This window comes from Elephantulus edwardii, unplaced genomic scaffold (assembly GCF_000299155.1).
Source record: "Elephantulus edwardii isolate Elephantulus edwardi_28Jun2011 unplaced genomic scaffold, EleEdw1.0 scaffold00022, whole genome shotgun sequence".
Classification (NCBI taxonomy): Eukaryota; Metazoa; Chordata; class Mammalia; order Macroscelidea; family Macroscelididae; genus Elephantulus; species Elephantulus edwardii.
In genome coordinates, this window is record NW_006399772.1 from 10,631,986 (window position 1) to 10,658,101 (window position 26,116).

Consider the following 26,116-nt stretch of genomic DNA (forward strand, 5'->3'; position numbering starts at 1 on the left):
AACAACAACAACAACAACAGTGGCTATAGGCTTCAACCGCTAGCCTTTAGTTATCAGTCAACTCACTTAGCCACCCTGCACCAGGGCCCCCTCACCACTCCCTATCCATACTCTAGGAAGTTCTGGTAGCCTATTGAGTTGGAATTGTGCTCCTAAGCTAAAGGCAAGGAGTTCACAAGCTGTTCCACAAAGAAAGATGAGCAATCGCCTCCTGTGTGATTTACAGCCTCTGAAAACCCACTAGGTCAGCTATCAGTCAATCCCAACTCGACAGCATATAATAAAACAATAACACAATCACCATGCACAATCACTAATGACAGTCCGTAGGGAGTTGTGCAGTGAAACCAATGGTGGGACCTCTTTGGAAGTTCAAAGCACCAGCAGCACTACAGGAGAAAGACGGACAATCTCCTCCCGTGTGATTTACAGTATCAACCTAGTGAAGGGTCAGCTGGTTAGATAATAAGTGAACTATAGAAAACACTAACCAGTTGCTAAAGCATCAAGGTAGAAATGTACACTAGACTTTTCAATGACTGATTTTGCAGATGCATCTCACCAGGCTTTTCCTGATGCACTTACGGATTAATAGTCAAGCACTTAACTGTCAGACCCACCCAGGGACTCCAATTGTGCTTATGTTCCCCTGCCTCCCTGCAATTCTACTCCTATTCTTGTGTGTGTTGTGGTCCATTGCCATTTTAGTCAATTCCAACTCATGGCATCCCCATGTGCTTAAAGAGCAAGGGCTGCGTGGAGATGGCCATATCTAACCTTTACAAACTTCAAGCAGGGGAACCGTCCCCATCAACAATGCCAACAACACAAAACCAAATCCCCCACAATCCCACATCTCTTTCTACTCATCCCAACACCAATCTTACTGCTTTACTACGTCCAAAATCCTATGCAATCACCCACAGACCATATGAAACCACATCAGGGAACTAAAAAGCTGTAATTCAGATTGGTAGCAGAATACAGTCAGGACAGCTTCCAAAATGTGCTCACAGGCACCTCAACCTTGAGCCTCATGGCTTTAGGCCAATGTGACAAGCAGTCAATTATGAAAAATGCCTGCCAATTATAGCTATAGCCCTCCAGCAACAGACTTCCAAAACTTGGCAAAAAGCTCTCAGCTCTGGCTCAAGAGCATAGGAGTCCTAAGGTCAGTGCCATCTCACATGAGGTCTCAGGCTCTCCACAGTGGCTGCTATGGCTGCTGCTCTCGCAGGCCCCAGTCTGGTTGACAGAAAAATCTCAGCCTGGAAGGATGCTTTGAATTCTCTTGCTTCTTCTTTCCTGGTAGTGAAGTTTCTCCAATTCTGCTGCTAGATTTGTTCAATTTAAAAGCAAGACTAGCAGTCCCCTTATGGATAGGTTAACACACTCTATTTGCATATTCCCACTCATCCACATGGCAAGGTAAGTCAATGGACAGAGAAGTCATTTTGAAGAATAAATCCTTAACACCCATATCATGTGTATAGAACAAAACTTCACCATTGAATAGAACTGCATCATAGAGTTTGAAGGCTGTTACCTTCACAATACTCTAGTGTTCATGTTTTATTGCTCTATAAGACCATTTCCCCTACTACATGGTGTGATACAATGGACTGATCAAAATGGCTTTCCTAGCCATTAGCATTGACTTTCACCACATGACTATGCTAGTGATACGAATGAGGTTAATAGCACCTTTTGGAGAATAACAAGGTACACAACTAATGAGGGGACTGGTCTGTTTTGCCATCCCACAAGGTTTAAGTTGAGTGGGGTCAGGCACAGAAAAAGGAGCCTGTCATTATTAATAAGAAAGAAGTGAGAATCCACTATGCATCCATTTGAACCAGAAATTCCTACATGAGTCAAACCTGAACCTATAGGAGAGCAGCAACAGTAATAACAGCAACAGAAAAGTAAGAGACTGAAATGAGATAGAGCTGAACTGGTACTACCACTTCAGGGATCCAAGAGTTAGGGGACTTCTCTCAGGATTGTTGGATGACTTTTGGGACAGGGGCATGGCACAGGACTTAAAGAGCTTTGTAACAAACTCACAATGCTAAGGTCAGCAAGCCTTCAAGCATGCCTGAAAAGCTGTACTGGAAGAATTGTTCCCTGTTACCTGAATTTTAATCTATTAACTTCCTCTATAAACTGTGTAACCATGATCTTTGCCTGTGAGATCTATGTGGCCACTGAAATGGATTATAATAGTAAGAGCCCTGGGAGGAATAGTGTTTGAATTGATAGAAGTAGGTTCAGGGGACATATCACATCTCACAGGAATTTGTTTTATACTGTGGACATTGCGGATGGGGACTCTTACTCTTGTGTCGTTAGTAGAAATCAATATATCCATGCTAGCTGCTCTATTTTTATAGATGGTGCGCTACTTTAGGTATAGCTAAAAAGACTTGATTAAATGGAATTTAAATTGAGATACAAAGAGAAACTAGAGAATTTAACACAATTTAGTTCATATTTAGGGAGCTCTGCAGTGGTGGCTTAGTGATAAGAAGTTACACTGGCCACCCAGAGGCAAGCAGGTCAAATTTACCAGCTGCACCAAGGGAGAAAGAGGGGCAATCTCCTCCCATGCAACTTACTGCCTCTGAAAACCCAATAGAGTGTGAATCAGTTCCAACTCAATGGTATATAACAACAACAATAGTGCATATCCATTGTCCAATCTAGTTCATATTTATTATTCATCTTCAAATGCATAATAAGCTATTGAAAATATCACGGCCTGACACAAGCCCTTGGCATTTTCAATTGCTTTCCATGTATCTGAAAGTTGAACAATGAATAAGGATAGCAAGAGAGCTAATAAATGTCTTTGAATTCCGTGTTTGTGAAGAATAGTGATTATACCATGCACTGCCAAAAGAATAAACAAGTCTGTCTTAGAGGAAGTACAACCAGGGTGCTCCTTTGAGGCAAAGATAATGAAATTTCATCTCATATACTTTGGGCATGTTGTCAGAAAGGGCCAGTCATGCAAGGCAAGGTAGACGATCTACGAAAGAGGTGGTCTCTCAACAAGATGGACTGACCCAGTGACTACAACAATAGGTCTGAGCATGGCGCAGAACAATTTAAAGACTAAGATGTTGAAGCTGATCCAAGTCATGGTCTTTTCAACGGCTTCCTATGCACCTGAAAGATGGACAATGAATATGGATGACTGAAGAATAGACATTATTTTATTGTTGTCCTTGCTAGATGCTGTCGAGTACAACTCACAGCGACTCTATGAACAACAGACCTGAATCCTGTCTTATCATGTACCATCTGCATAATTGGTGATACACTTGAGCCGACTGCTGAAGTCACCATGTCCATAAACCAGGGTGGGGAGGTCTTCTTCTGTTTTGTTAACCCTCCACATTTCCAAGCATGATATCTTTATCCAAGGATAGCCTCTCCTAGCAACACGTCCAAAGTATGAGAGAAGCAGCTTTGCCATTCATTCCTGCTTTCAAGAAGCACGATGGTTCTACCTTTTCCATGACAAACCTGCTAGTTCTTTTGGCAGTCCACTGGATAGTCAATACTTTTTTTCCAACACCACAACTCAAAGGCATCAATTCTTCTTCTGTCATCTTTATTCATGGTCAAGCTCTCAGAAGCATAGCAAGTAATTGAAAAGACTATGGCCTGAATCAGGTGCACCTTAGTCTTCAACCTGACATCACTGCTCTTTAATATTTGGGGAATCACATAATCAGATAAATATTACCTTTAAGCAATTTATAAACATATTTATTGTGCATTATTCTGAATAATTAAAATGGATGATTAGCCTTCCTAAAGATTCTGTATGGCCTGGTACAGGAGATGGCCACGGGCTGAAGTGGGGGGAGTGACATGATGACATGATGACACCACTGCTCCCAATCTGGTTGTGAATAACTGCCTCGTGTAAAAACAAATAATATTAAAAAACAGGGCCACCTGCATAGTCTAAGAATTGTTAACTCAGGAGTGTTTCCAACGTATATACTTTAAAATGAATCCTTTCATTAAGAGTCTATCAGTGGTTCGAGATCTTACACTGTTGACGGAATCAAAGGTTTCACTCTCCAGGCAATAACTGCAGCAGTAACAACTGTCAGCTTGGTCGAGAGAGTTCAGGGTCTCGGGACTTCAGGGACGCTCTGCACACTCGGAGGGGCGGGGACAGTTGGCGGGAAGAGCAAGAAGAAACCAGGTGTCCCCAAAATATCCCGAAGGAATCTCTAGGGGAAAAGGTTGGCGAGGCCAGCACCCGGACGCAGAGGGCCGGCCGGAGGGGAGTGGTCACGTCGAAACGGAAAACTTTCTGCAAGAGACGGGTTGAGTCCATGAACCTGGCCCGAGTGCAGGGCAGGGCGTCCCCCAGGCCGAAGCCCGGGCCGGACCCTGACTCCTTACCGTCCTGCAGAAGTTCCCGGACAGTCTCTGCACCCGCTCCGGAGCCCAGAGCCCTAAGGCCAGGGACGGCGACGCCGCCGTCGCCACCTTCCATGTTGGCAGGCACCGCGCTGATGACGTCACGGGGACCGGGCCAGATGATGACGTATAATTCCAGCGCCGCACGCTCCCGGGTCCACCTTGCCCCGCCGGCCTGGCGACTGGACTTGGCTGCCGTGGCTGTGCAGAGTGTGGCGGGACCCAAGTGGGCACCGGGGGGCCAGGCAGGTGCCGACAGCCTAATTGCACGGGGGAGGCCGCGACCACCCGGCTGGAGCGACCCGCCGCAGCTGCTAGCCCCGGCATAGCTGCCCCGACCGAAGAGGTGGACGCCGGGCGTGACCGCCGAACTCTTCTCTAAAGCAAGTATTAAACCCAGACGAATGGGGTCTGACGACGGAAGACAGGCAGGGAGGATGAAGGTTGCGGGGGCTTCTCTCGCACTCACAGCAGGCAGGAGGAGGTGGTTACGACCCAGCTTCTCTGTCATAGGCATTGGCACACACTCAATCCTAGAGTATCAGGAGGGCGGGGAAAGTTGGAGAGGATAAAAAGTGAAGACAATTTGGAAAGTTGCTGAAAAGTAATACTCAATCTCTGTACTCCCTTGAATTTTGTTTTAAATTGTTGCATATTTTCTTCCCTCCCACTCCACCACCCCTACCCTGCAAAGACCCCCTTGCTCTCATACTTGGAACTCTCTTGAAATCTTAACCGTGTGCTCTTTGAAAAGTCAAGTTAAACATCAAAATAAACCTATTACCCATGATGTTCCCCAGGCTCTAAACGTTTATGGCAGAAGACTGCCTCATTTTTTCACCCCTCGACCAGCTGGTGGATTATCTTGGCTGCTGCATCTGCGTTATTGATGGTATTCTAGATTTCGCCCAGTAAAAATTGAAGGAAATGATACTATTGTAATTTCAGCTCAGAAATCTCAGCTATGACAGCCCTGACCAGAGTAGCAAATGCCATGAGCATTCTGCTTGCACTGTCCTTTGTATACAAAGCCAGTTGTATATAAGGTTCCAGTCCTATGTGATTGAGTCAATTCTGACTCCAGCCAGCCCTGTAGGACAGAATAGATCTTCACCATAGAGGTTCTAACACCTTAATCTTTGCAGAAGAAGAAAATCTTCTGTATTGGGAATGTCTGCTGTCAGAGACCTCTGCAAAGTACTGAGGAGCAGTGAAGTAAATTTAAATACTAAAGTTCACCTGATTTGAGCCATAGTCTTGTCCGTTTTTTCCTATATGTGTAAGAGCAGAACAATGAATAAAGATGACAGAAGATTTGATGCCTTTGAGTTGTGATATTGGGGAAGAGTGCTGAATATCCCATGGACTGCCGATGTGTCTTGGAGGAGGTGCAGCCAGAGTACTCTTCAGAGGCAAGGATGGCGAAGTTTCATCTCCTGTTTTGGTCTTGTTATTAAGAAGGGAAAATGGACACCATGCTAGGAATAGGAAAGATGGAAAGTCAGTAAAGAGAACAACATGGATTTGCACAGTGACATCCTCAACAGATGGATTGACACAGTGACAATGCCACTGCACATTGAGCCCATTGCAAAATTGCTCTCATGTCAAAGATGATACAAAACAGACAGGGTTCAGATCAAAATTCATAGGGTTGCAATATGTCATACTTGACTAGACAGCACGGGACAACTCCATATGCCCGCTACCCCCAAAACAGAGTGACTCTGGTCTTTTAGTTAGTTAACCAAGCTTTTCAACCACTGTGCTACCTGGCATCCTTTATAATATGTTAGTGCACGCTGGTTTTGAAATGTACTGTCCAGTCAAGTAGGACTCATCATAACCCACTGAACAAACAGATCTGAACCCTTGTCTTATCCTGTGCCATCCTCATTGTGTCTGACAATACTTGAGCTCATTGCCACAGCCACTGTGTCTCCCTGAGCATCTTTCTCTCTTGATGATGTTACCTTTCCAAGCATGGCCTCCCTTTCCGAGGAGCATGCCCAAAGTATGTGAGACAAAGTTTTGCTATCCTTACCTCTCAGAAGCACTCTGATTGCACTTTCTCTGAGACATACTCTTTTGTTCTTTTGGCAGTCCATGAGATAGATATTCAGTATTCCAATGCTGCAACTCAAAGGCACCGATTATTCTTTTGTCATCCTTATTCATAGATAAGTTAAATTCCCTGTTTACAAAGAAAAATTTTCTGAATCACTCTGTGTATAGTTTACATCCAATCTCTTGAAGCGTGTTTGTTTGAGTGTTGTAGCATTATTTCTGTCATGTTCTTTAGAACATATTAGCATGAAGTGCTTCATGGTTTCCAAATGCAGCAAAAACCCTGCTTGTGATAGCCACAGCAAAACAAGAGAGAACTATTGATTTGCAAGTGAATCAAAAGATTAGGGGGGGAAAACCAAACACAAAAGTGTAAAATTAATTCATGCTCTTGCTTGTGATTTAAACCTGCTCACAACAGTGTCCAAAAGAGTTAATACCCTATTTCATAGAACACATGAGCAATAAACAACATCTGAGTGTATTGGTAAATGAGTAGATCTACTCCACATATGTAAGAGGACCTAATAATTTCCAAATAAAATTTTAAAACTACACTTTTTCATTTATGTAGAGTCGTTGTTGTTGTTGTTGTTGTTGTTATATGTCATCAAGTTGTTTGAGGCTCATAGCGACCCTATATGTACAACCCCAAACCCTACTCTATCCTTTGCCAATCTTACTGTCTCTGACACACCTATCCCCATTACCCTAGTGACAGAATCAATCCATCTCATCAAGGATCTTTCTCTCCTGTGCTATCCCTCCACCCTCCCAACTATGATGGCCCACTCCAAGGACTGATCCCTCCTTGCAACATGTCCAAAGTATATCAGATGGAGCTTCAGAATCCTTCCCTTCAAGGAGCAGCCAGGCTTCATCCTCTCCAGAGTGAACTTGTTTGTTCACCTAGGAGTCCATGATCTATTCTATACTCTTCTCCTGCACCAAAGCTCAAAGGTATCAACTCTCCTATCATCCCTAATCATTGTCCAGCTCTCTGATGCGTACCAAGTAATTGCAAAGGCCATGGCCTGTAACAGGTGCACCTTAGTCTCCAGACTGACATCGTTGTTCCTCAGTACCTTGGAGAGGTCTCTGACAGCAGACTTTCCCAATGCAATTTGTCTTTTAATTTCCTGGCTCCTGATACCAAGAGTGTTGATTATAGAGCCAAGCAAACTGAAGCTGTCAACAATCTAAATCTCTTCATCATCTACCATGATGCCTCTCAGTCCAGTGGTGAGAATCCTTGTTTTCTTGATGTTGCACTTCAATCCTTATTGAAGGCTATAGTCCTTGACCTGCAGCAAACAATTCAGGTCCTCCTCAGTTTCAGCAAGCAGGGTTGTGTCATCTGCATAACGCAGATTGTTGATGAGTCTACCTCCAATCCTAATGTCACACTTCTCTTCATAGAGCCCAGCCTCCCAGATAATCTGTACCACATATAGATTGAAAAGATATGGACATAGGACATTTCCTTAACACACACCCTTCCCAATTTGGAGCCATGCAGTGTCTCCTTGCTCTGTTCTGACGCCTGCCTCCTGGTCCAAGTAAGTTTTGCATAAGCACAATCAAGTGTTCTGGAATTCCTGTTCTTCTCGGAGTCAGCCACAGTTTGTTGTGACCCACACAGTCAAATGTCTTTGCAGAGTCAGTGAAACACAGACATTCCTCTGGTACTCCCTGCTTTCAGCCAAGATCCATCTGACATTAGCTATAATATCCCTAATGACAAGGCCTCTTCTACCTCTCTTCACCTTACTTTCATGTGGCATTTAAGATGCTTATCCTCACCCTTCTTAATATCATTTTTCAGGTTTGTCCTGCCCAGCTCCTGATGTAATCTGTCTCCGTTTTCTTTGCATTTTTTTCCCCTCTATTATTTAAATGTTGATCATTCCAACAATTTTTGTTGTTGTTGTTGTTGTTGTGTGTCATCCCTGGACTGCCAAAAGAACAAACATGTTTGTTTTGGAAGAAGTGCAGCCAAGGATGGTGAAACTCCATCTCATATATTTTGAACGTGTTGTTAGAAACTGCTAATCCTTAGAAAAAGACACTATGCAAAGAGGTGGAGGATTAGAGAGTGGAAGACCTTCAACAAGAGAGGTTGACAGTGATTATAATGGTAGGCTCAAACATACTGGAGCTCAGGAGGATGGCACTGGGTCGGGCAAGAAAGGTTTAGATCTGTTGTTCACACAAGATAGGGCAAGGAAAGTCACTATGAATCAATCAACTTAGTGGCACACAACAACAACAAAAGGTACCTTATGCATGCTTTTCGTTTTCAATTTATTACCTAAAGGCTAAAGTGCCTCCCTGTATGTCTCCAGCTTTCTCCTTTAGTTCTGTGTCTGTACAACCACTTTATGAGGGATTACCTCCAGGTCAGTGTGCTTCAATGTCTCTCTTCCAAAACCTGTTCATTCCATAATTCATCATCTCATTGGTTGGCAGTGCTGTCCACCTAGTCTTTCAAGCCAAAACTGAACAAGTCAGTGCAGAATCCTTTGTTATTTCATAACATGTATTATTATTTCTGCCTCCTAAATATCTTAACCAAAGAGCCCTGGCATTAGTTAGTTACATGCTGAACTTTGAAACAAAAAGTCAGTGGTTCAGATCCACCAGCTGCCCCACTGGATTAAGATGAGCAGGCTCCTCCCATAAAGATTTATTGTCTCAGAAACCACTGGACAGTTGCTATGCATTGGAAGTAAGTCAGTAAATACTCATGGGCGAATGATTTCTAAATAGCTCCTAAATGTGTTCTCTTTTCTCTGTCTTCATCGTAGTGTACCCATTGCTGTCATCATCATTGTAATGTGCTGTCAAGTCTGAACCAACTCATAACTGACCACCCCTAGCCTTCCCCCAGTGGCTATTTTTATACATTGCACTGGAGGAGATTCTCCAACTTTGTCCTGCAGAGCAGCTGGTGAAATCAGACTGGCTGCCTTTAGGTTGTGAGAGCAGCTTCTTACCACTAGGCAACCAATACAGACCCTTGTTGTTCATGATCTCAGCTACTATATGAAGTTCCTTGCTGATGTTTTGCCATCAGCCACAACCCATCTACTCACATCTTTCTCATCAGAAGTAAAAGGTCATTTCACTAGTAGTAACATGCCACAGATGGGGTAGAGTTAACTAGTAGAAAGAGGAGGTCTGTATAGCCTATAAAAAGAGAAATATACTCCTGCAAGTTAGTTATAGATACACATTAGCATGTCGTATACATATATAAATATCACCCATGGAAGAACAAAAGTGGTAAAGAGCCAAGACCATATAGTATAAAATCTTAAATATATATTAATTCAACAGATCTAATTCTCCTCCTGTTCTCTCTGGTCTAGTCGCAACTTACGACACAGTTGAACTACTTCTAGTTCTTCAAACCATTAAGTAATCGCTGTGGTTTTATGTGTGGTGTTTCTGTAACCAGACACCCCATCTCCCACACACTGTCAGTTCTTGCTTGCCATCTTTGATGATTTCCTTCACTTAGCACAATGTGTTTCTTGCTCTCTTCCTCTGTTTTTACACAAACACATGTATTCATTAGAGTTCCTTACTACAAGGAACTTTAATGAGGCAATGGTTACAATGCTTGACTGCTAACTAAAATATCAGCAGTTTAAACCAACCCATGACTTTGTGAAAGAAAAGACCTATGATCTACTGCTGTATAGGCTACCCTGTTCAACTCTATTATAGAGTGTTGCAATGAGTTGAAATCGTTTCCATGCCAAACAAAAGCTATTGCATTGTTTTGTGAGCTCCATAATTTTTTTTTATTTTATTATTTGTGTGTGTGCGTGTACCGTCAAATCAGATCTGACTGGTACAGGAGGAGACTGTCCCTCCTTCCCCGGCACAGCATCTGGTGGATTCGAACCGTGCGCCTCTGGGGTTGCAATGCCGCTTCTTGCCACTAGGCTGCCAGAGCTCCCCGAGCTCTGTAATTTTTGAAGGTGCAGGAAATCTGTTTTTATTTGTATACCTAGCATAGCAGAAGCTCAATATTTGCTGAATGAATAAATGATGAAATAAAAAAGCACATGTCCATACCCTTGAAAACTTCAGAGGAAGGGCATATGTGTTCTTTTTATCATCAATATGTTTAAAAAAACAATTGCAAGTGTAAATGATACAATAGCAGGTATATCTCAAAAGTGGTAGGTAAGGTAAGATAATAATATCTGGGATTCAGAGAAAGTCTGTTGGAGTCATTATGGTAAGAGACGAATCAGAGACTGGAACAATTAAGATGTGTTCAGTATTTGGGAAAGGTATCACTTGGATAAACCATTGTGGGAGACAGAGAAGTCTGAGGTAGGACCCAGTTTTCTGACTTGGGTAGTATGGGCTGATGGTAAAAGCATAACAAGGAGATGAAATGCAGAAGAGAAGAATAGATTTGACTCATGTCAAGTAAACTCTTTTCTACTCTTTATTTGTTATTTGTGTAAGTGGCTTAGTTCTTCCAGTCATGAGTTTTCATTTAAAAAATAACAAGAAACTAAATAAATTTTTTATTAAGTCAGACTGATTACCTAAATTCATCACTTGTAGCTTTGGGCTATAACAAAAGATTAACTATACATTTGCATGATCACAATTGAAATTTTCATTTAACAATACCACATTCAGACTTTTAAAAAAATACCGAAGTGTCTTGGTTATGTTTTTGCTTTCTGGTTTATAGATACAAAGAATGGATTTGAGAATAATGATACACACAACAGGTTATCCTTTACAATACTGACTACTTAAAAGTGTTCTGCTACTGTCATTTAACTTTGCTACACAAATCGAGATATTTTAGAGTTCCAGACATATACAGTATTATAAATGAAATGATTAAAAGAAAATTTCTTGGTTTAATAATGCCCCAAAAAGTAAATGGAAAGTTCAGAATTAACATGACAAAAGTCATAGGATGGTCTACAAGAAAGAAAATAGTGTTTTCCTCTATCTTGAGCATTCATTTCTTTGAACAGAAAATGCTACTGCAATGTATTGATGTTGAAACTTTGTGTTCCACATGCACTGCCATCATTTGTACATATGCAGATTGTTACAGTATGTTAAAAACTAACAGTGACTTATAAATAGAATTACATTGTATTTGACACTGCAAAAAAGGAGCTTACCAAAATGTTCTGGAGCCTACAAGCCTAATTAGGAAAATGGGATCATTAGAATGATGTAAATTCATCCAGTTAAAGTATATTTTCTTTATGCAAACTGATAACTTTTTCAGATTTAAAACAAAGCTGTATTCATGAAAAGTGACTGCATAAAACCTGTAACGTGCGAAGAAAGAAAAAAGGATCCAATTGAATTGTTTCACTCTGGACAGCTAGTAAAAGTTTGTGCCCCAATGGTTCGATATTCAAAGTAAGTTTTAAATGTCTAATGATCTGGAATGTGATTTCTTTTTTATGTTTCAACTTTTTAAAAAATGCTGGGAATAGGAACTTACCACTTTTTTGAATGCTCTGCTTAGGAACCATGTTATAGACTTGAGTCCTGGTACTACATTTGTCTGTATGTTTGACTGTGTCTCCAAGATTCATTTTTCACATTTGCTAAAATGGGAGGGGGTGGTTATAACTCCCACTTTTAAGGACATACCAAACCAAAAACCCACAGCCGTCGAGTCAGTTAATTTCTTTTTTCCCCCTTTCTTTTATTATTCTTGTGTGTGTACCATCAAATCAGATATGACTGTCACAGGAGGAGATTGTCCCTCCTTCTCCAGCAGAGCATCTGGTAGATTTGAACCGTGCACCTCTGGGATTGCAGTGCAGCTTCCTGCCACTAGGCCACCAGAGCTCCCAAGTCAATTCATTTCTGAATCATGGACAGTGCTCTTTCAGGACAGTATAGAACTAGACCAGGGGTTTTCAAAGAGGCAGTAAATCTTTGTCACAAATTTCCACTTCTGTCTCCCATGACATGTCTGATGAGTTCAAAGCACTGGCATATTTTTATTTGCAAGAGTGCCTTGACAGCTGCATTAGCAGGGCTCCTTATAAAGATATATTGTCAAGACAGTCCTGTCTCAAGCAACCCTGTGAATGACACAACAAAGCACTGCCCAGTCTTGTGCCATCCTCACAGTTGTTGCTGTGTTTAAGCCCATTGTTGAAGCCTCTATGTCAGTTCAGCATCTTGAGGGTCTTACTCTTTTTTGTTGATCCTCTACCAATCCTGATGTCCTTTAGGGATGGGCCGGCCCCACCTGCTAGCATACCCAAAATATGTGAGACAAATTCTCACTTATCTTTTAAGGAACATTCTGCCTGTAATTTTTCCGAGACAAATTTGTGTGTTGTTTTTTTAATTTTTTTTCTTTCTTTCTTTTAATTTTTAATAATTTTTTTTTTCATTAGTGACCATTTTCTTCCCCACCTTGCCACCCCCTCCCTGAGCCCACCGCATAATGCACCTTGTTCCAAATTGGTGTCATACATATAATGCTTAATCATAAATTACTTTCAGACAGTTCTTTCCCTCATCTGTTCTATTGCAGTGTTCATTAACTCTTCCCTTTCTCTCCCCAACCCCCACCCCCATGTCTGTCCTAATTTTGGTGTAAGGCAGTATTGATCCTTTTGTGAATGAGATATTTCACTTAGCATAATGTGTCCCCCAGGCTCACCCATGTTGTGTAATGTTTTATGAGTTCTTGTTTTTCAATGCTGTATAATAGTCCATTGTGTGAATGTACCACAGTTTTTCTGTCCATTCATTTGTTGATGGGCACTTGGGTTGCTTCCATTTAATTGTTATTGTGAATAACACAGCCGTATACAGGAGTGTGCATGCGTCTTTTTGAGTCATGGCTCTGGTTTCCTTAGGTTATATTCCCAGTAGTGGAATTGCTGGGTCATATGGTATTTCTATGGACAACTTTTTCAGAAATCACCAGACCACATTCCATGCAGTGAATAAGAGTTCCAATCTCTCCACAACCTCTCTAGCATTTTCTAGCATGTTGTTTTCTGCCCTGTTGAACTTTGCTGTTGTTCCTGGGATGAGATGCTGTCTCTTCATTGTTTTGATTTGCATCTCTCTGATAGTTAGGGATTTTGAACATTTCTTCGTGTGTTTCTTTGCCCTCTGAATGTCTTCTTTGGTGAAGTGTCTGTTCATATTCTGTGCCCATTTTGTGATTGGATTGTTTACCTTTTTCTTGTTGGAGTATTCTGTAAATTTTAGATATAAGTCCCTTATCAGATATGTAATTGCTAAATATTTTTTCTCAGACTATGGATTTCCTTTTTACCCTGTTGGAGAAACTTTTTTATGTGCATAGGTATTTATATGTATTTTATTCTCGCCTGATTGTGGATTTTTCATTATGCTTGAAAGACTGTTCATGCTGTGAATTAGGGCTGCGAGAGTTGTTCCTAGCTGATTTGTGTATTCTTCTGATCACAACCTGTTGCCATAAAGTTGGGATCAATTCATAGCTGACCATTCATTGAATTTATGAGGCTGTAAATTCCATGGGAGAGGATTTCACATATTTCTTCTCAAGAGCTGCAGGTGGATTTGAACTGCCAGAGAGGTTCAGCCTTTGGGTTAGCAGAGCAACTCCCTATAAATCTTGCCACCAGAGTTTCCCTCATTTTTTTCATGTTATATTCAATGATGTCTTTACCCACTCTACAATTCACAGTATTCATTCTTCCTTACCGTCCAGTTTTCATGTGAATATGAGACTATTGAAAATCCTATGGCTTGGATCAAGTGCACCCTAGTCCTCAAGGTGACTTTACTTTTTAAAGTGGCCTTTGGGAGCAGGTTTGCCCAATGCAGTACATTATTTAGTCTCTTTAATTGCTTCTGCTTTGAGTGTTGGTTGTGGTACAGATCACATGAAATCCTTGACAACTTCAGTCTTTCTTCTTGTTATCATGATGTTATTTATCAGTCCAGTTATTTAGGAATTTTGTTTTATGTTAAGATGTACTGAATACTGTGGCCTTTGATTTTCTTCAGTCAGTACTTCAAGTCTTCTCTAACTCAGTGAGCAAAATTTTGACATTTCGCTATCTGAATGAGTCTTCCTCCAATCCTGATGCCATTGTCTTCTTGATAAAGTCCAGCTTCTTGAATTATTTGATCAGCATATAGATTAGTAGGTATAATGAAAGGATGCAACTTTAACACTTACTTCTCTTGTTGTAAAACCACACAGTATCCCTATGTTCTGCTCGATTACTCTTAGTTTTTGTGTGCAAGGACTTTCTGCATTGGCACAATTAAGTGTTTTGAAATTCCCATCCTTTGCAATGTTCTCAGTAATTTGTTATGATCCACATGGCTCAATGCCTTTGCATTGTCAATAAAACATTATATAAGCATCTTTCTGGTATTATTTGCTTCAGCAAGATCTATCTGATATGAGCAGTGATTTCTTACATTCCAAGTCCTCTTCTGATCCAATTTGAATTGCTACTAGTCCTCTGTGTGCTGCTGCAATGAATTTTTAATAACTCTTGGCACAGTTTTACTTGCATGTGATATTATTAATATTGTTCAGTTATTTCCACTTTCTGTTGGATCACCTTCTTTGAAATGGACACAAATGTGAATCTGTTCCAGTTTCTTGACCAGGTAGATGGCTTCTAAGTTTCATGGCACAGATAAAGCTCCTTTAGTGCTGTACCCATTTGTTGAAACGTATTCCAGTCAATCTTTAGAGCTTTGATTTCTCCCCCCCGCCCTTAAAAAAACCAAATACACAATGCTTTCCATGCAGGGTGGATATTTTCTTTCTGTGCCATTGGTCCTTTATCATTTACCACTTCTTGAAATGGGTGACTGTTGACTACTTCTTTTGGTACAGTGACCTGTCTGGCAAAGCCCATGTATGTAGTCACTATTTAAGTTGTTAGAAAAGGACTTTGCTGTGAATAAGTAGACTATATATGGTTGTCAGATTCAGAGTGGCAAATAGTACGTCAGTTCACTAATATCTATGATGTCAAACTTTGTGAATTCTATTTCAGTTTTTACTTTATTTGTAAAGATGTAAACACAAAAATCCAATGACACTCCCATTGAGTAGATTCTAACTTTTGGCAGTTCTCCATCAAGTTTCTGAGGCTATTAATCTTTATGGGAGGGTACTGTCCATATTTCTCCCACAGATCAGTTTGTTCATTCAAATTACCAACCTTTCTGTCAGCAGTGTAGCACGTAACACACTATAACCCAAAACTCCTTCATAGGCATATTTTAAAAAACTAAACTTGTTTGAATTGGTTCCAATTCATTACAATCCTCCTGTGAGTTTACAAAACTAACACATTTCTTACAGAAGGAGACTGGATATTAAATGTATATAAGTTATCATGTACAGATTTTTGTGTACATCTAAGGCTTCATTCACCTAGAATACATGCTCAGTAATACAATTTCTGAGTAATGTGGTATTTTCAAGTTTAATTACATAAGCTAATTTAGTTTATAAGAAGTTTTATAAGAAACTTTTAGTTTGGTTTTATAAGAAACTTTTCCAGAGTATCTGTACTATTTTTTTAACTCCTGTCAGTAATGTGAGTGGTTCAGCTTGTCCTCGTTTTTACCAGCATTTGGTATTGTCATGCATTTTGTGTGTGTTAATTATTCTGACAAGTGTATTATTTTCTTACGTTTGTTTTACATATAATGTCCAGAGTTTTAGTTATACTTATGGCTATTTTAGTCTTTCAGTGGCTGAAATTTTTCCTGGTATTTAATAATTAACTAAATTTGCAAGAGCTTATATGAGAATGATCTTTTCTCAATGGCTAATAGAGGTTTCATGTCCTCACAGGTTGGCTTTTAGAACACTTGTAAGAAAATACAATTGTGATCTATGTTATACACCAATGATAGTTGCTGCTGATTTTGTCAGATCTGTAAAAGCCAGAGACAGCGAATTTACCACAAACCAAGGTATGTGAAAACCAGTTTGCTGGCTTTGTAAACCTTTTTAAGAATGAAAAGAAATTAATCTCTACTACCTTATTTTACCTCACATTACCAAGGTAACATATTTCTGTGGTTTTTATATCACAATCTTTTCATGTTTAGTTCTTATTCTAGGCACACATTCACTTACTGTCCTCTTCAAAACAGAAATGAATCATGCAGTCAGTGTTATTATATTGAGTGCCTTATGAATGTACCAATACAGATCATAGTGTAGCATCTGCCTTTGTTAATAGTTTTTTTCACCCCGATTATTAAAATAGATTACAGTTCATAGTGGCCTTTCTAAATTTGAAAATTTGATCATATCTCTTCCCTGCTTTAAATTCTTAAGTTTCTCATTGCCTAGAGTAGTAGTTCTCAAAGTTTAGTTCCCAGATCAGCATCTATTCAGTCTTCTGGTAACATGTTAGAAATAAGTTTTGGGGCTTCACCTCAAAGAACTATGGTGCTATACCATTGTGTACATCCTCTACATATAATGGTATACTAGCCAATAAAAAGACTAGACATGAGTACATGGCACAGCTGAGATCAGACTTACTGTCGTTAAGTCTGAACCAATTCATAGATGACCCTCCATTGAGTTCTCAAGACTGTAACTGACACTGGAGGAGATTGCCCCAGGGAATCAACAGGAGATTCAAACTACCAAAGAAGTGCTGCCTTTGGGTTGACAGTGCAGCTCACTGTGGACTGTGGTCCCCAAGTCCATTCACCCAGCTAAACCAGAAGAGGAACATCAGGCAGAAGAGTTAGTGTGTTCACATTTGTTTAAATTTTGTAAGTAAATACTTAAAATTGTTCTGGAAGGATACAATAAACTCATTCATGCCTTTAAGAAGAGAAGTTACTAAGAATGAAGGAAAGTTTTCTTTTTGTTTTATATTATTTAAATTGTTATTGAATATAAATTGCTTTTGGTTTAAACTATTTATAATTATTTCAGTGTCATTTAAATAAATCCTTCTTAAGCTAAAAATTGTGCTTTTGTCCTGTTCAATTAGAGCCTAGTATAGTTTTTCTAAGTGTGTGTTTAAATGTCTTCATTTTCTTGTGACTCCTACTGATGAGGTGTTCATTTTGTCAGGTGATTGCCCATTGATTGTCCAGTTTGCTGCTAATGATGCAAGACTTTTATCTGAAGCTGCTCGTATAGCCTATCCCTACTCAAATGGAATAGATATTAACTGTGGTTGCCCTCAGAGGTAAAGCTCAAAGAAGTTGGAGGAATTTCCAAAAATATTAGGAAAAAAAATCTTTGTGAACATGGTAAAATATCTTTCTAGTATTCTGAAACTTAGAAGTGGTGGGGAGGGGGAAGAGTTTAAAGCATGAGGGATACAAATAAGAAACAAGGAAAATTATTTATACACATAACTGCAGAGATCTTTTCTGATACCTGAACCAGTACATAGACCTTGAAGTGTTTGTCTTCCCTCACTAGAATTTTCATGTGTGAATCTTCCTTGAACCTCATCTATAAATATTTATATGAGGATCTAAGGTTTCTAGCAATTCCTGAGATAGATGTATCTTGACTGCCATTTCATGACATCCTGCTCTAAAAGCTGTCATTGTTAAAGTTGAGTGAGGCCCACATTTTTTCTCAATTTCCTTTGTAAGTATACTTTATGAAAACCTTTTCATTCTATACCAATGAACTAAAACCCACTGTCATTGAATCTTAACAGGAGGAAACCGCCTTATTTTTCTCCTGACATACAGTGGTGGGTTCTAACTTTAAATTAGCTGCCCAAGACTTGACCTGCTTGGCCAGTAAGACTTCTTTTTCATTCTAGATGATGGTTCTTTGATTAAGTTTAAGTAACTAGTTGTTGACTAAATATACATATTTTGACAATATATTAGTAACACTGAATTATGTTATCTGTCAGTGATTTTAAATGTTTCTAAAGAATAAAATTGGGATTTTAAGCACAACATAATCCAAATCATATTAGACATATTTGAACACTCATTAGGAAAGTTAATAAGCTGTAAAGACTAAAATGTCTTTTTACTCTTGAAACTAATAAAACCTCTTGTTACGTATAATAAACATCAAATTTGGAATTAAGATAATCTGAAGTAATTAAAATTAATTACAAATTAAATTTATTTTGGTTGAGTGAATTTCCATTTTCTCACTTGCCAGTAAATGCCACTTCCCTGAGTACTTTATAATCTGGGAACATATTTTCTTAATTGCATATTGACACACTTCAAAATGTTAAATCTATCAATTTTAAAATCTGCTTCCATTATAGATTGCTAGGGAGAGAAATAGATATACTTACATTTCATTGTTTCCATTTGGATTTTTATCTTCTCTTCCAGCTATTTACAAATCTCTTCTGGTTTTTTGCTTTATATAGATGGGCAATGGCAGAAGGCTATGGGGCTTGCTTAATAAATAAGCCAGAGCTTATTCAAGATATGGTGAAACAAGTAAGAAATCAAGTGGAAGACCCCAGATTTTCAGTATCTATTAAAATAAGGTAAAGGCAATACTTTCATCTAGTGACAAGATGGACTGTTACAGACAGTCCCTGGGTACATTCCTAAGTGTGTTTACAAGTTAAATTGTAAATAAAAAATCAGGACAAGAGCAAACAGTTCTTAATCTATTTTAGTGTAAAAAAGGAATTTAGATGATGTAGTCCATACTGAGGCTCATTTGGGCTCTGACAGCCCAAATATAAGTAGTTGTATTGCCAACCCAAAGGCACAAGGTTTGAATTCACCAGGTGCTCCATGGGAGAAAGATAAGACATTCTCCTCCCATATGATTTACAGCCTCTGAAAAACTGCTGGACTGTCAGCTATGAGTATCAAGTCCATGGCACACAGCAACAACAGTAACAGCTGTTCATTGTGTGTTACACTGTTAATTAAATGGCCTCACATCTCCAATGGTTCAAATCCACCAGAAGCTCTGAGAAGAAAATTGGAAAGTCTTTTTCCATGGAGGGTTGTTAATAAGTTGGTAACATTATGAGAGTAAGTTTTAGTACAAAAAAAGTTTTCAAATCTTTAAAAGTTGTGCTGTAAAGATGATTACAATGAAGAGTCTTTTGTCAGGAGGGTTCGGTCGGTCCAACCATTTTAAAGTGAGAAGTAACTTACATAACATTAAAGGATAAATAGGAATTGTCCTTAACTTGATGTTCAAAACGGGGGACTCTGTCTACTTAGGAAATACTCTTTTTGTCTAGGTTATTCTTGTTCTTAGGTGCCACTGTGGCAGCTATGACTCATAACGGGCTTATAAACAACAGAGCTGAACCATGCCTAATCCTTGCCATCCTCACTGTTTCTCATATGCCCATTGTGACAGTCACTGGGCCAATCCAGCTTGTTAGGGTCTTCCTGTTTTTTCTAGGTGGAGATGGTTGTTGTGTGCCATCAGGTCAGAACCAGCCTATAGTTGACCCTGTGGTTGGTTTTCAGAGGCAGTTAATTGCATGGGAGTAGATTACTCATCCTTCTCCCATGGAGCAGTTAGTGGATTTGAACCACAGGTCTTTAAGACTACAGCACAGCTTCTTACTATTATGACATCAGAGCTTCCTCTTTACTGTAGCTACTTGTGGTGTACCATAGAGTCGGAACCCACCCATTACTGACACTCCAGTGAGTGTCAATTCAAAGGCAGTTAATCACTCAGGAGGAGATTGCCATCCTTCTCCCACTGAGCAGCTAGTTGCCTCGAACCATGTGCCTTCAAGATTGCAACACAGCTTCTTGCCGGTAGGCCATGCTCCCCTTGCTATAGGTAATAGGAGCTATATAAATTGCTAACTGGTTATAAAGAAATAGTTAGACATTTAGTAAATATAAATATAGCCATAATTTTTATTTATAATACAAAACAGCTTCTTGATATTTTTATCAAATAATAAAATATTCCTTTATTAAAAATTTTTACTAAAAAACTTCTGGTTTTCCATGTACTATTTAATTAATAGGGAGCTCTGGCTGTGACTGACCTAGAGAGTTTCCAAGGCAGTAGTCTGTACAGAAACAGACTACCACATCTTTCTTTTGAAGAATGATTAATGGGTTCACATCACCACCTTTGAGTTCACAGGCAAATTGCTCCATGACACACAAAACCCAAACCTACTGCCAATAAGTTAGATCCAAATTAAAATGACCTTATAAGACAGAGTAGAATTGCCCCTTAAATTTTTGCAAAAGCAGCTTGCCCCATCCTTCTCCTGTGGAGCAATGATGAATTAGAACTTTTGACATTTTGGTTCGTTACTCGATCTTGTATCCACTCTATCATCATGAGTTCTATAAATATTAGAACACCAAAAAATAAAATCTACTGCCAGAGAGTCACTTGCCAACTCATAGGGTTTCTAAGGCTGTAAATCTTTGTGGTTGAGGACTGCCCATCTTTTTTTTTTTTTTGGTTCCCATATTTTATTCAAGGGCTTATATAAAATATTCAAGAGAAATGACTTTTAATCCTCATCTTCCTCCTCTTTTTCATCCTGGTTAATCTGGAAGTAATGTAATTCATAACTCTTTTCTGTTAGCAACTACACGCAACCAATCACGTAGATTATTCTTCAAATATTTTTTGGTGAGATATTTCAAATACCGTTAAGAAAAATGCACTTCAGAGGTTACAGTTATCTTGCTCTTGCTTCTTTCAGTGGTTACAACCCCTCCTCTGAAATTATCAGCTTTTCCATTAACCTTGATTCTTTCTTGAAGAAACGGCTCAAAATTAGCAGCATCCATGATTCCACCTCCTACCGGATGGGTACAATCAAGGGTTAACTTCAGAACCTGCTTTTTTTTTTAACCCCCTTTCGCCACAGGCTTTTTCACAGGTGCCATGGCAGCAGCGAAGTCAGAGAGTTTGGCCTGGTAAGCAGACGCAAAGAGCCTGTCCCATCTTTTATCAGAGTGTGTTTGATAAGTGACATGTTGGTTGAAACTCCATTACTTAAACTACTATGCCCCCAGAACTCCTTTAAATATTAATAACATCATTCATTTAATCTGTGACAGTAATTTTTTTTTATGCCCAAAAGGGTGGTGATTTAGGTATAGTGACACTTACTTGTCTTCCTGTTGCCAAGAGCAAAATCACTAAATTTGATAACTTAAGTGAAAACTGATCCTTGAATATGACCTAAGGGTTGTACAAATTAATAACATGATGTAGGAAAGCTAATCAAATAATGTATTCTATGAAATAACATTTTATATAGTTCATTACCTTGGGATTTGTGTGTGCTGTGAACAGATATAATTTTGAAATTCTAGGATTCATGATGATCTTACAAGAACTGTGGATCTTTGTCGGAAGGCTGAAGCTACTGGAGTTTCTTGGATTACAGTCCATGGAAGAACTGTTGAGGAAAGACACCAGCCAGTCCACTACGATGCCATCAAAATCATTCAAGAAAATATCTCTATACCTTTAATAGCTAACGGAGATATCAAAACCTTAAGAGAAGCAGAAAATATATGGCAAAAAACTGGAACAAGTGGTAAGATATATGCACTTAGAGTTATCTTTTGCATTAGCCAAAACTATGTGGGTGGTAGAAGAGTCATATTAATGTGATGTTTTGTTTTGGGGTTTTTTTGGTGTGTACCATCTAATTTTTTTTAATCTGACTGACACACAAAGAGATTGCCCCTCCTTCTGCAGCAGAACTTCCCGTGGTTTCAAACCATGAGTCTTTGGGATTGCAGTGCAGTTTCTTGCCACTAGGCCACTAGAGCTCCCCCAATGTGATTTTTATTATTTTTTTAAGTCATATTTTCCCCTTCTCCAGCTTAAACAACTTATTGAATGACAATAGCTCTTTCACTTGAAACAGGAACAGTTGATACTGAGTAGATTCAAACTCATGGCATCCCATGTGTGGAGGAGTGATGATAAGCTCCAGAGAATTTATAATGGCCAGGTTTTTGAAAGATTACCTGGCTTTTCTTCTGAAACAATTCTTAAAGGACTCAAACCGCTAACCTCTGGAATTACAACCAATCGGGTTAACCGTTTGTACTGCCCAGAAACTCCTAACAAAGTTGGTTTTTCAAAAGATAAATGAATTCAATTACTTTTCTGCCACCATCATGTCCAGTGACCAGTTAAGACCTTGCTAGATAGCCTAGAATAGAAATGAAACTTATTGAACTCAAGAAGTTCTTATAGGAGCCAGAGGAACCCCAGAACTAGTGTCCAGTTTCATTATCATCTCGAGTTTTTAGCATGCCAAGCCCAATGGTAACTATCAATAGATGAGAGAACCAAATAAACTTAACTTTAAGCAAACCCATTTTCTCCTAAGGAAAAACGAAGAACTAATTATTTCATGTAGAAGTCTTTTAAAAAATACATTCTACATGTAAACTTTGTTAGTATACAAAAAGTACTGAAAGTGTTTAGCAATTGAAAATCATGTGGAGCAGTTCTATTTTACACCCTTGGGGTTAGCTTGAGTCAGAATTGATCGAAGGTTACTAAGAATATTATTGTGTTAAACAGACTAATGCAAGGGAGCTCTGGTGGCCTAAGTGGTAAGGAGCTGTACTGCCAAACCAGAAAGAAGTACACAGTTTTAATCCACCTACTGCCCTGCTATTCTCTGCAAGAGAAAAGGGGGGGGGGGGGAAGTGGGGTTTTACTGCCTTTGAAATCCCACTAGAGGGTCAGTTAGGAGTTGACGGTACCAAACAACAAACAATAATGAGGGTGTTGTGAAACCTTATAGTAATATTGTCTTTTGTTTAATATTCTGATTGATTTCCAGAGGTTCTTAATGTATGGTAAATTGTAACGTGTTTTAATTTGTAGGTGTGATGGTTGCAAGAGGACTCTTAACAAACCCAGCCCTGTTTGCTGGATATGAGGAAACACCACTGACGTGCGTCTGGGACTGGGTTGACATTGCTCTTGAACTCGGAACTCCATTTACGTGTTTCCATCAGCATTTAATGTACATGATGGAAAAGATAACTTCAAGGCAGGAAAAAAGAGTGTTTAATGCTTTGTCAAGCACATCAGCAGTGCTGGATTACCTTACAGACCATTATAGCATCTGACTAAACTTTCTGAATTATTTTGATACCTAGTTCACTTTTATACTTAAAAAGAAACCCACAATCTTGGTTTATCCTTTTTAAATCATTGGTTATTAACCCTTAGAATAAAGATAATTCCCTGAAAAACATCTGAAAAACTCAGTCCTAGACTTTGCGCACCCTGAGTTAGATCTGGAGGAGACCCAGAAACGGGCACATTTAATGAAGAGCCCAGCAGATTTCTAACATCTTGGTCATCCTGTGCCTGTGCACTGGAAACACTGCCCTGAATCCTATTAGGGAATTTTCTTTAAAAGGGGGTGGGTGGGATTTTTCATATAGGAATCATATTTTTAACTTTTAAATAAAGCTTTTGATATGAGAAGATATGATTCATCATATCTATAAAAAGTATATTTTTAATTAAAATAAGTACAGAGACATGGTAGAACAAATGCCAGTATCTATATAAAATGAAACAGATTCATTATAGAATTACAATCAAGGCTTAGATAAAAATCTTGAGTTTGAAAATCAAACAAATCTTTTCTCATTAAATGGCAAACCTCAAACTGTTTTCTAAAGTGCCTCTAACAATTAGACAGTGTTTTCTGTCATTTAAAACCAAAATTACATGAAGCTGTTAAAATGAGTTCTTATAGTATTTCATGTTTTCTAGATCTTTAAAAGAGTAACAACTTGATGACCATGTATGAAATGTTAAAGTTACTTGCAGTCCCCATATTTTAAGCTAGTGGTAAGGAGTTGTGCTACCAACCCAAAGACAGGTGGCTCAGATCCAAGAGTTTCTCCATGAGAGAAAGGATGACAATCTCCTGTGTGATTTAAAGCCTCTGAAAACATACTGGAGGATTGGCAATGAGTCAGTCCTGACTCAAAGGCACATAACATTTTTTTAAGTAAGAAAGTTTGGTAGCTAATCTGGAGATGACTCTACACTTTAAGTAGTTACTTCTGGAGAGTAATAACCAGCTTTTATGTTTTCATTTAAAAATTTTGATACCTTGTTTTAATGATGTTATTTTTATGTCTCCTACCAATTGATGCTAATTTTAAAGTTCAATAATTTGGAAATATTGCTAGTGAATGTGCCATGTAAGATTGAGCTGCTCCATTTTAAACAGGTTCAGCATTAATATTTTGCTCTATATTGCCAACATGTAAACTTTTAGAAAACTGGTAAAATTCAAGAGTTTGGAATTATTCCGTGAATCAGTCACTGTGCTACCATCTTTTTTTAAGGCACCTTCACAGGATTTCACTTTTTTTTTTTTTAATCAAGTTTTGTACCTTTTTATATAAGGGTCACGGAAACCAGTCCTGTGTTCTCTTCAGCTGGTATCACTGAACGGCTGGATTGCACCACAGGTTACACCCCAGTTCAGGGTGAGAGTTTTCTAATAAACCTTTTCTGATGCTAAGACTGCTTCCTTTCCTATTGGCGGAATGACCCCACTCGAGGCTGAGAGAGGAGGCTTTGCATGAACTTGACTTTCTTGGGGGAAATGTCCAAGTTAATATGTTTACCCTGTGCAAGGACATGAGCTCAGGGGAGCAAGTTCAAGCTCCCAAAGAAGTTATTTCTGAGCAACAAGTATGCTCCCTTATCCTTCTGAGCCTGCACTTAGAAAGAGCTATATCCTTAATCCACAGTTTTCAGCACGCCGTGGAGCGGGGCCCCCTCTCTACCACCAGCGGTAGTGGGCCAGCGCCTGGTTGGCCTCAGCCAACTTGTGCATGTCGTGTTTCCTCTTGATCACTGGGCCCTGGTTGTGGGAAGCCTGTAGTAGCTCATGAGACAACTTCACCAGCATCAGTGTCCGCCGGTGCTGCTGCTCCCGGCACTCAGTAATCATCCACTTCATTGCCAGGAAGCGGCGGCGCTGCTCAGCCAGGGTCACGGGGACCTGGTAGAAGTGGCCGCCCTTGAGGATGGGCACCAGTCCGATCACAGGCTCACCGTTTTTCAGGGCCTGGTGGAAAATGGTGTAGGGGTTGCGCTGGATGGATGCCTTTTCCTCTGCAGAAGCAGCATGGTATTTATCAAACTGCTTCCTTTTCACCGCTTCCAGGGTCTGCACTATGAGGTGCCTGGCCAGCACCTTGTTTCCTCCTTTCATCATCAGGTTGGTAAATTTACTTCCCAGCGGGTGCTCAAACACGGAGCAGGTTTTGGTCGCTGGGGCGGCTTTGATGACCTGAGTCTTCCTGAGTTGCCGTTCATACTTTTCCTGCACTGTCAGCTCAGCCACGGCCACGGGGCTTGCGGTGATATTCCTTGTCAGTCTGGGAATTCTGATACTCAGGGCCATAGCGGCTCCACCTCACCTGGGTCAGCCCAGGAAGCTGGGGCACGAGAGCCCATATACCAAGAGCCAGGCCAGACCACCCTCACACAGCGTTCACCGAGGAGGCGACCAGCTTGGCTGGCCTCAGGATTTCACTTTTAAGTCATTTTCTTTTTTTTTTTTTTCATCTTGTTTTTTTTTTTCTATAATTATATTTTATTAATTTT

The 26,116-nt window shown here is 39.6% G+C and overlaps 2 protein-coding genes and 2 pseudogenes across 2 annotated transcripts in view; 1 reads left to right on the forward strand and 3 right to left on the reverse strand.

Annotated features, from left to right (window-relative positions):
- COG5 (component of oligomeric golgi complex 5) overlaps positions 1-4,957 on the reverse strand; it is a 259,814-nt gene extending 254,857 nt beyond the window's left edge. The window contains exon 1 of the mRNA XM_006882687.1: positions 4,429-4,957. Within this exon, the coding sequence (XP_006882749.1) occupies positions 4,429-4,957 (529 nt within the window). The remainder of the gene's footprint in view (positions 1-4,428) is intronic.
- Positions 4,958-11,800: 6,843 nt separating this feature from the next.
- On the forward strand, positions 11,801-23,601 carry DUS4L (dihydrouridine synthase 4-like (S. cerevisiae)). The gene is made up of 6 exons (XM_006882688.1): positions 11,801-11,931; positions 16,367-16,488; positions 17,615-17,732; positions 18,903-19,025; positions 21,814-22,040; positions 23,354-23,601. Exons 1-6 carry the CDS (start codon positions 11,816-11,818, stop codon positions 23,599-23,601), a joined length of 954 nt encoding a protein of 317 aa, XP_006882750.1. The 5' UTR covers positions 11,801-11,815.
- LOC102862896 lies at positions 21,000-21,381 on the reverse strand (annotated as a pseudogene).
- A 1,685-nt stretch (positions 23,602-25,286) lies between the features above and the next one.
- LOC102869260 overlaps positions 25,287-26,116 on the reverse strand; it is a 5,374-nt pseudogene continuing 4,544 nt past the window's right edge.

Excerpts from the sequence above, each read along its gene's own strand:
- DUS4L (XM_006882688.1), top strand. The coding sequence starts at position 11,816 with ATGAAAAGTGACTGCATAAAACCTGTAACGTGCGAAGAAAGAAAAAAG. Across the intron at positions 17,733-18,902 it reads AACTGTGGTTGCCCTCAGAG|ATGGGCAATGGCAGAAGGCT; the intron begins GTAAAGCTCAAA and ends TGCTTTATATAG. Across the intron at positions 22,041-23,353 it reads GCAAAAAACTGGAACAAGTG|GTGTGATGGTTGCAAGAGGA; the intron begins GTAAGATATATG and ends TTTAATTTGTAG.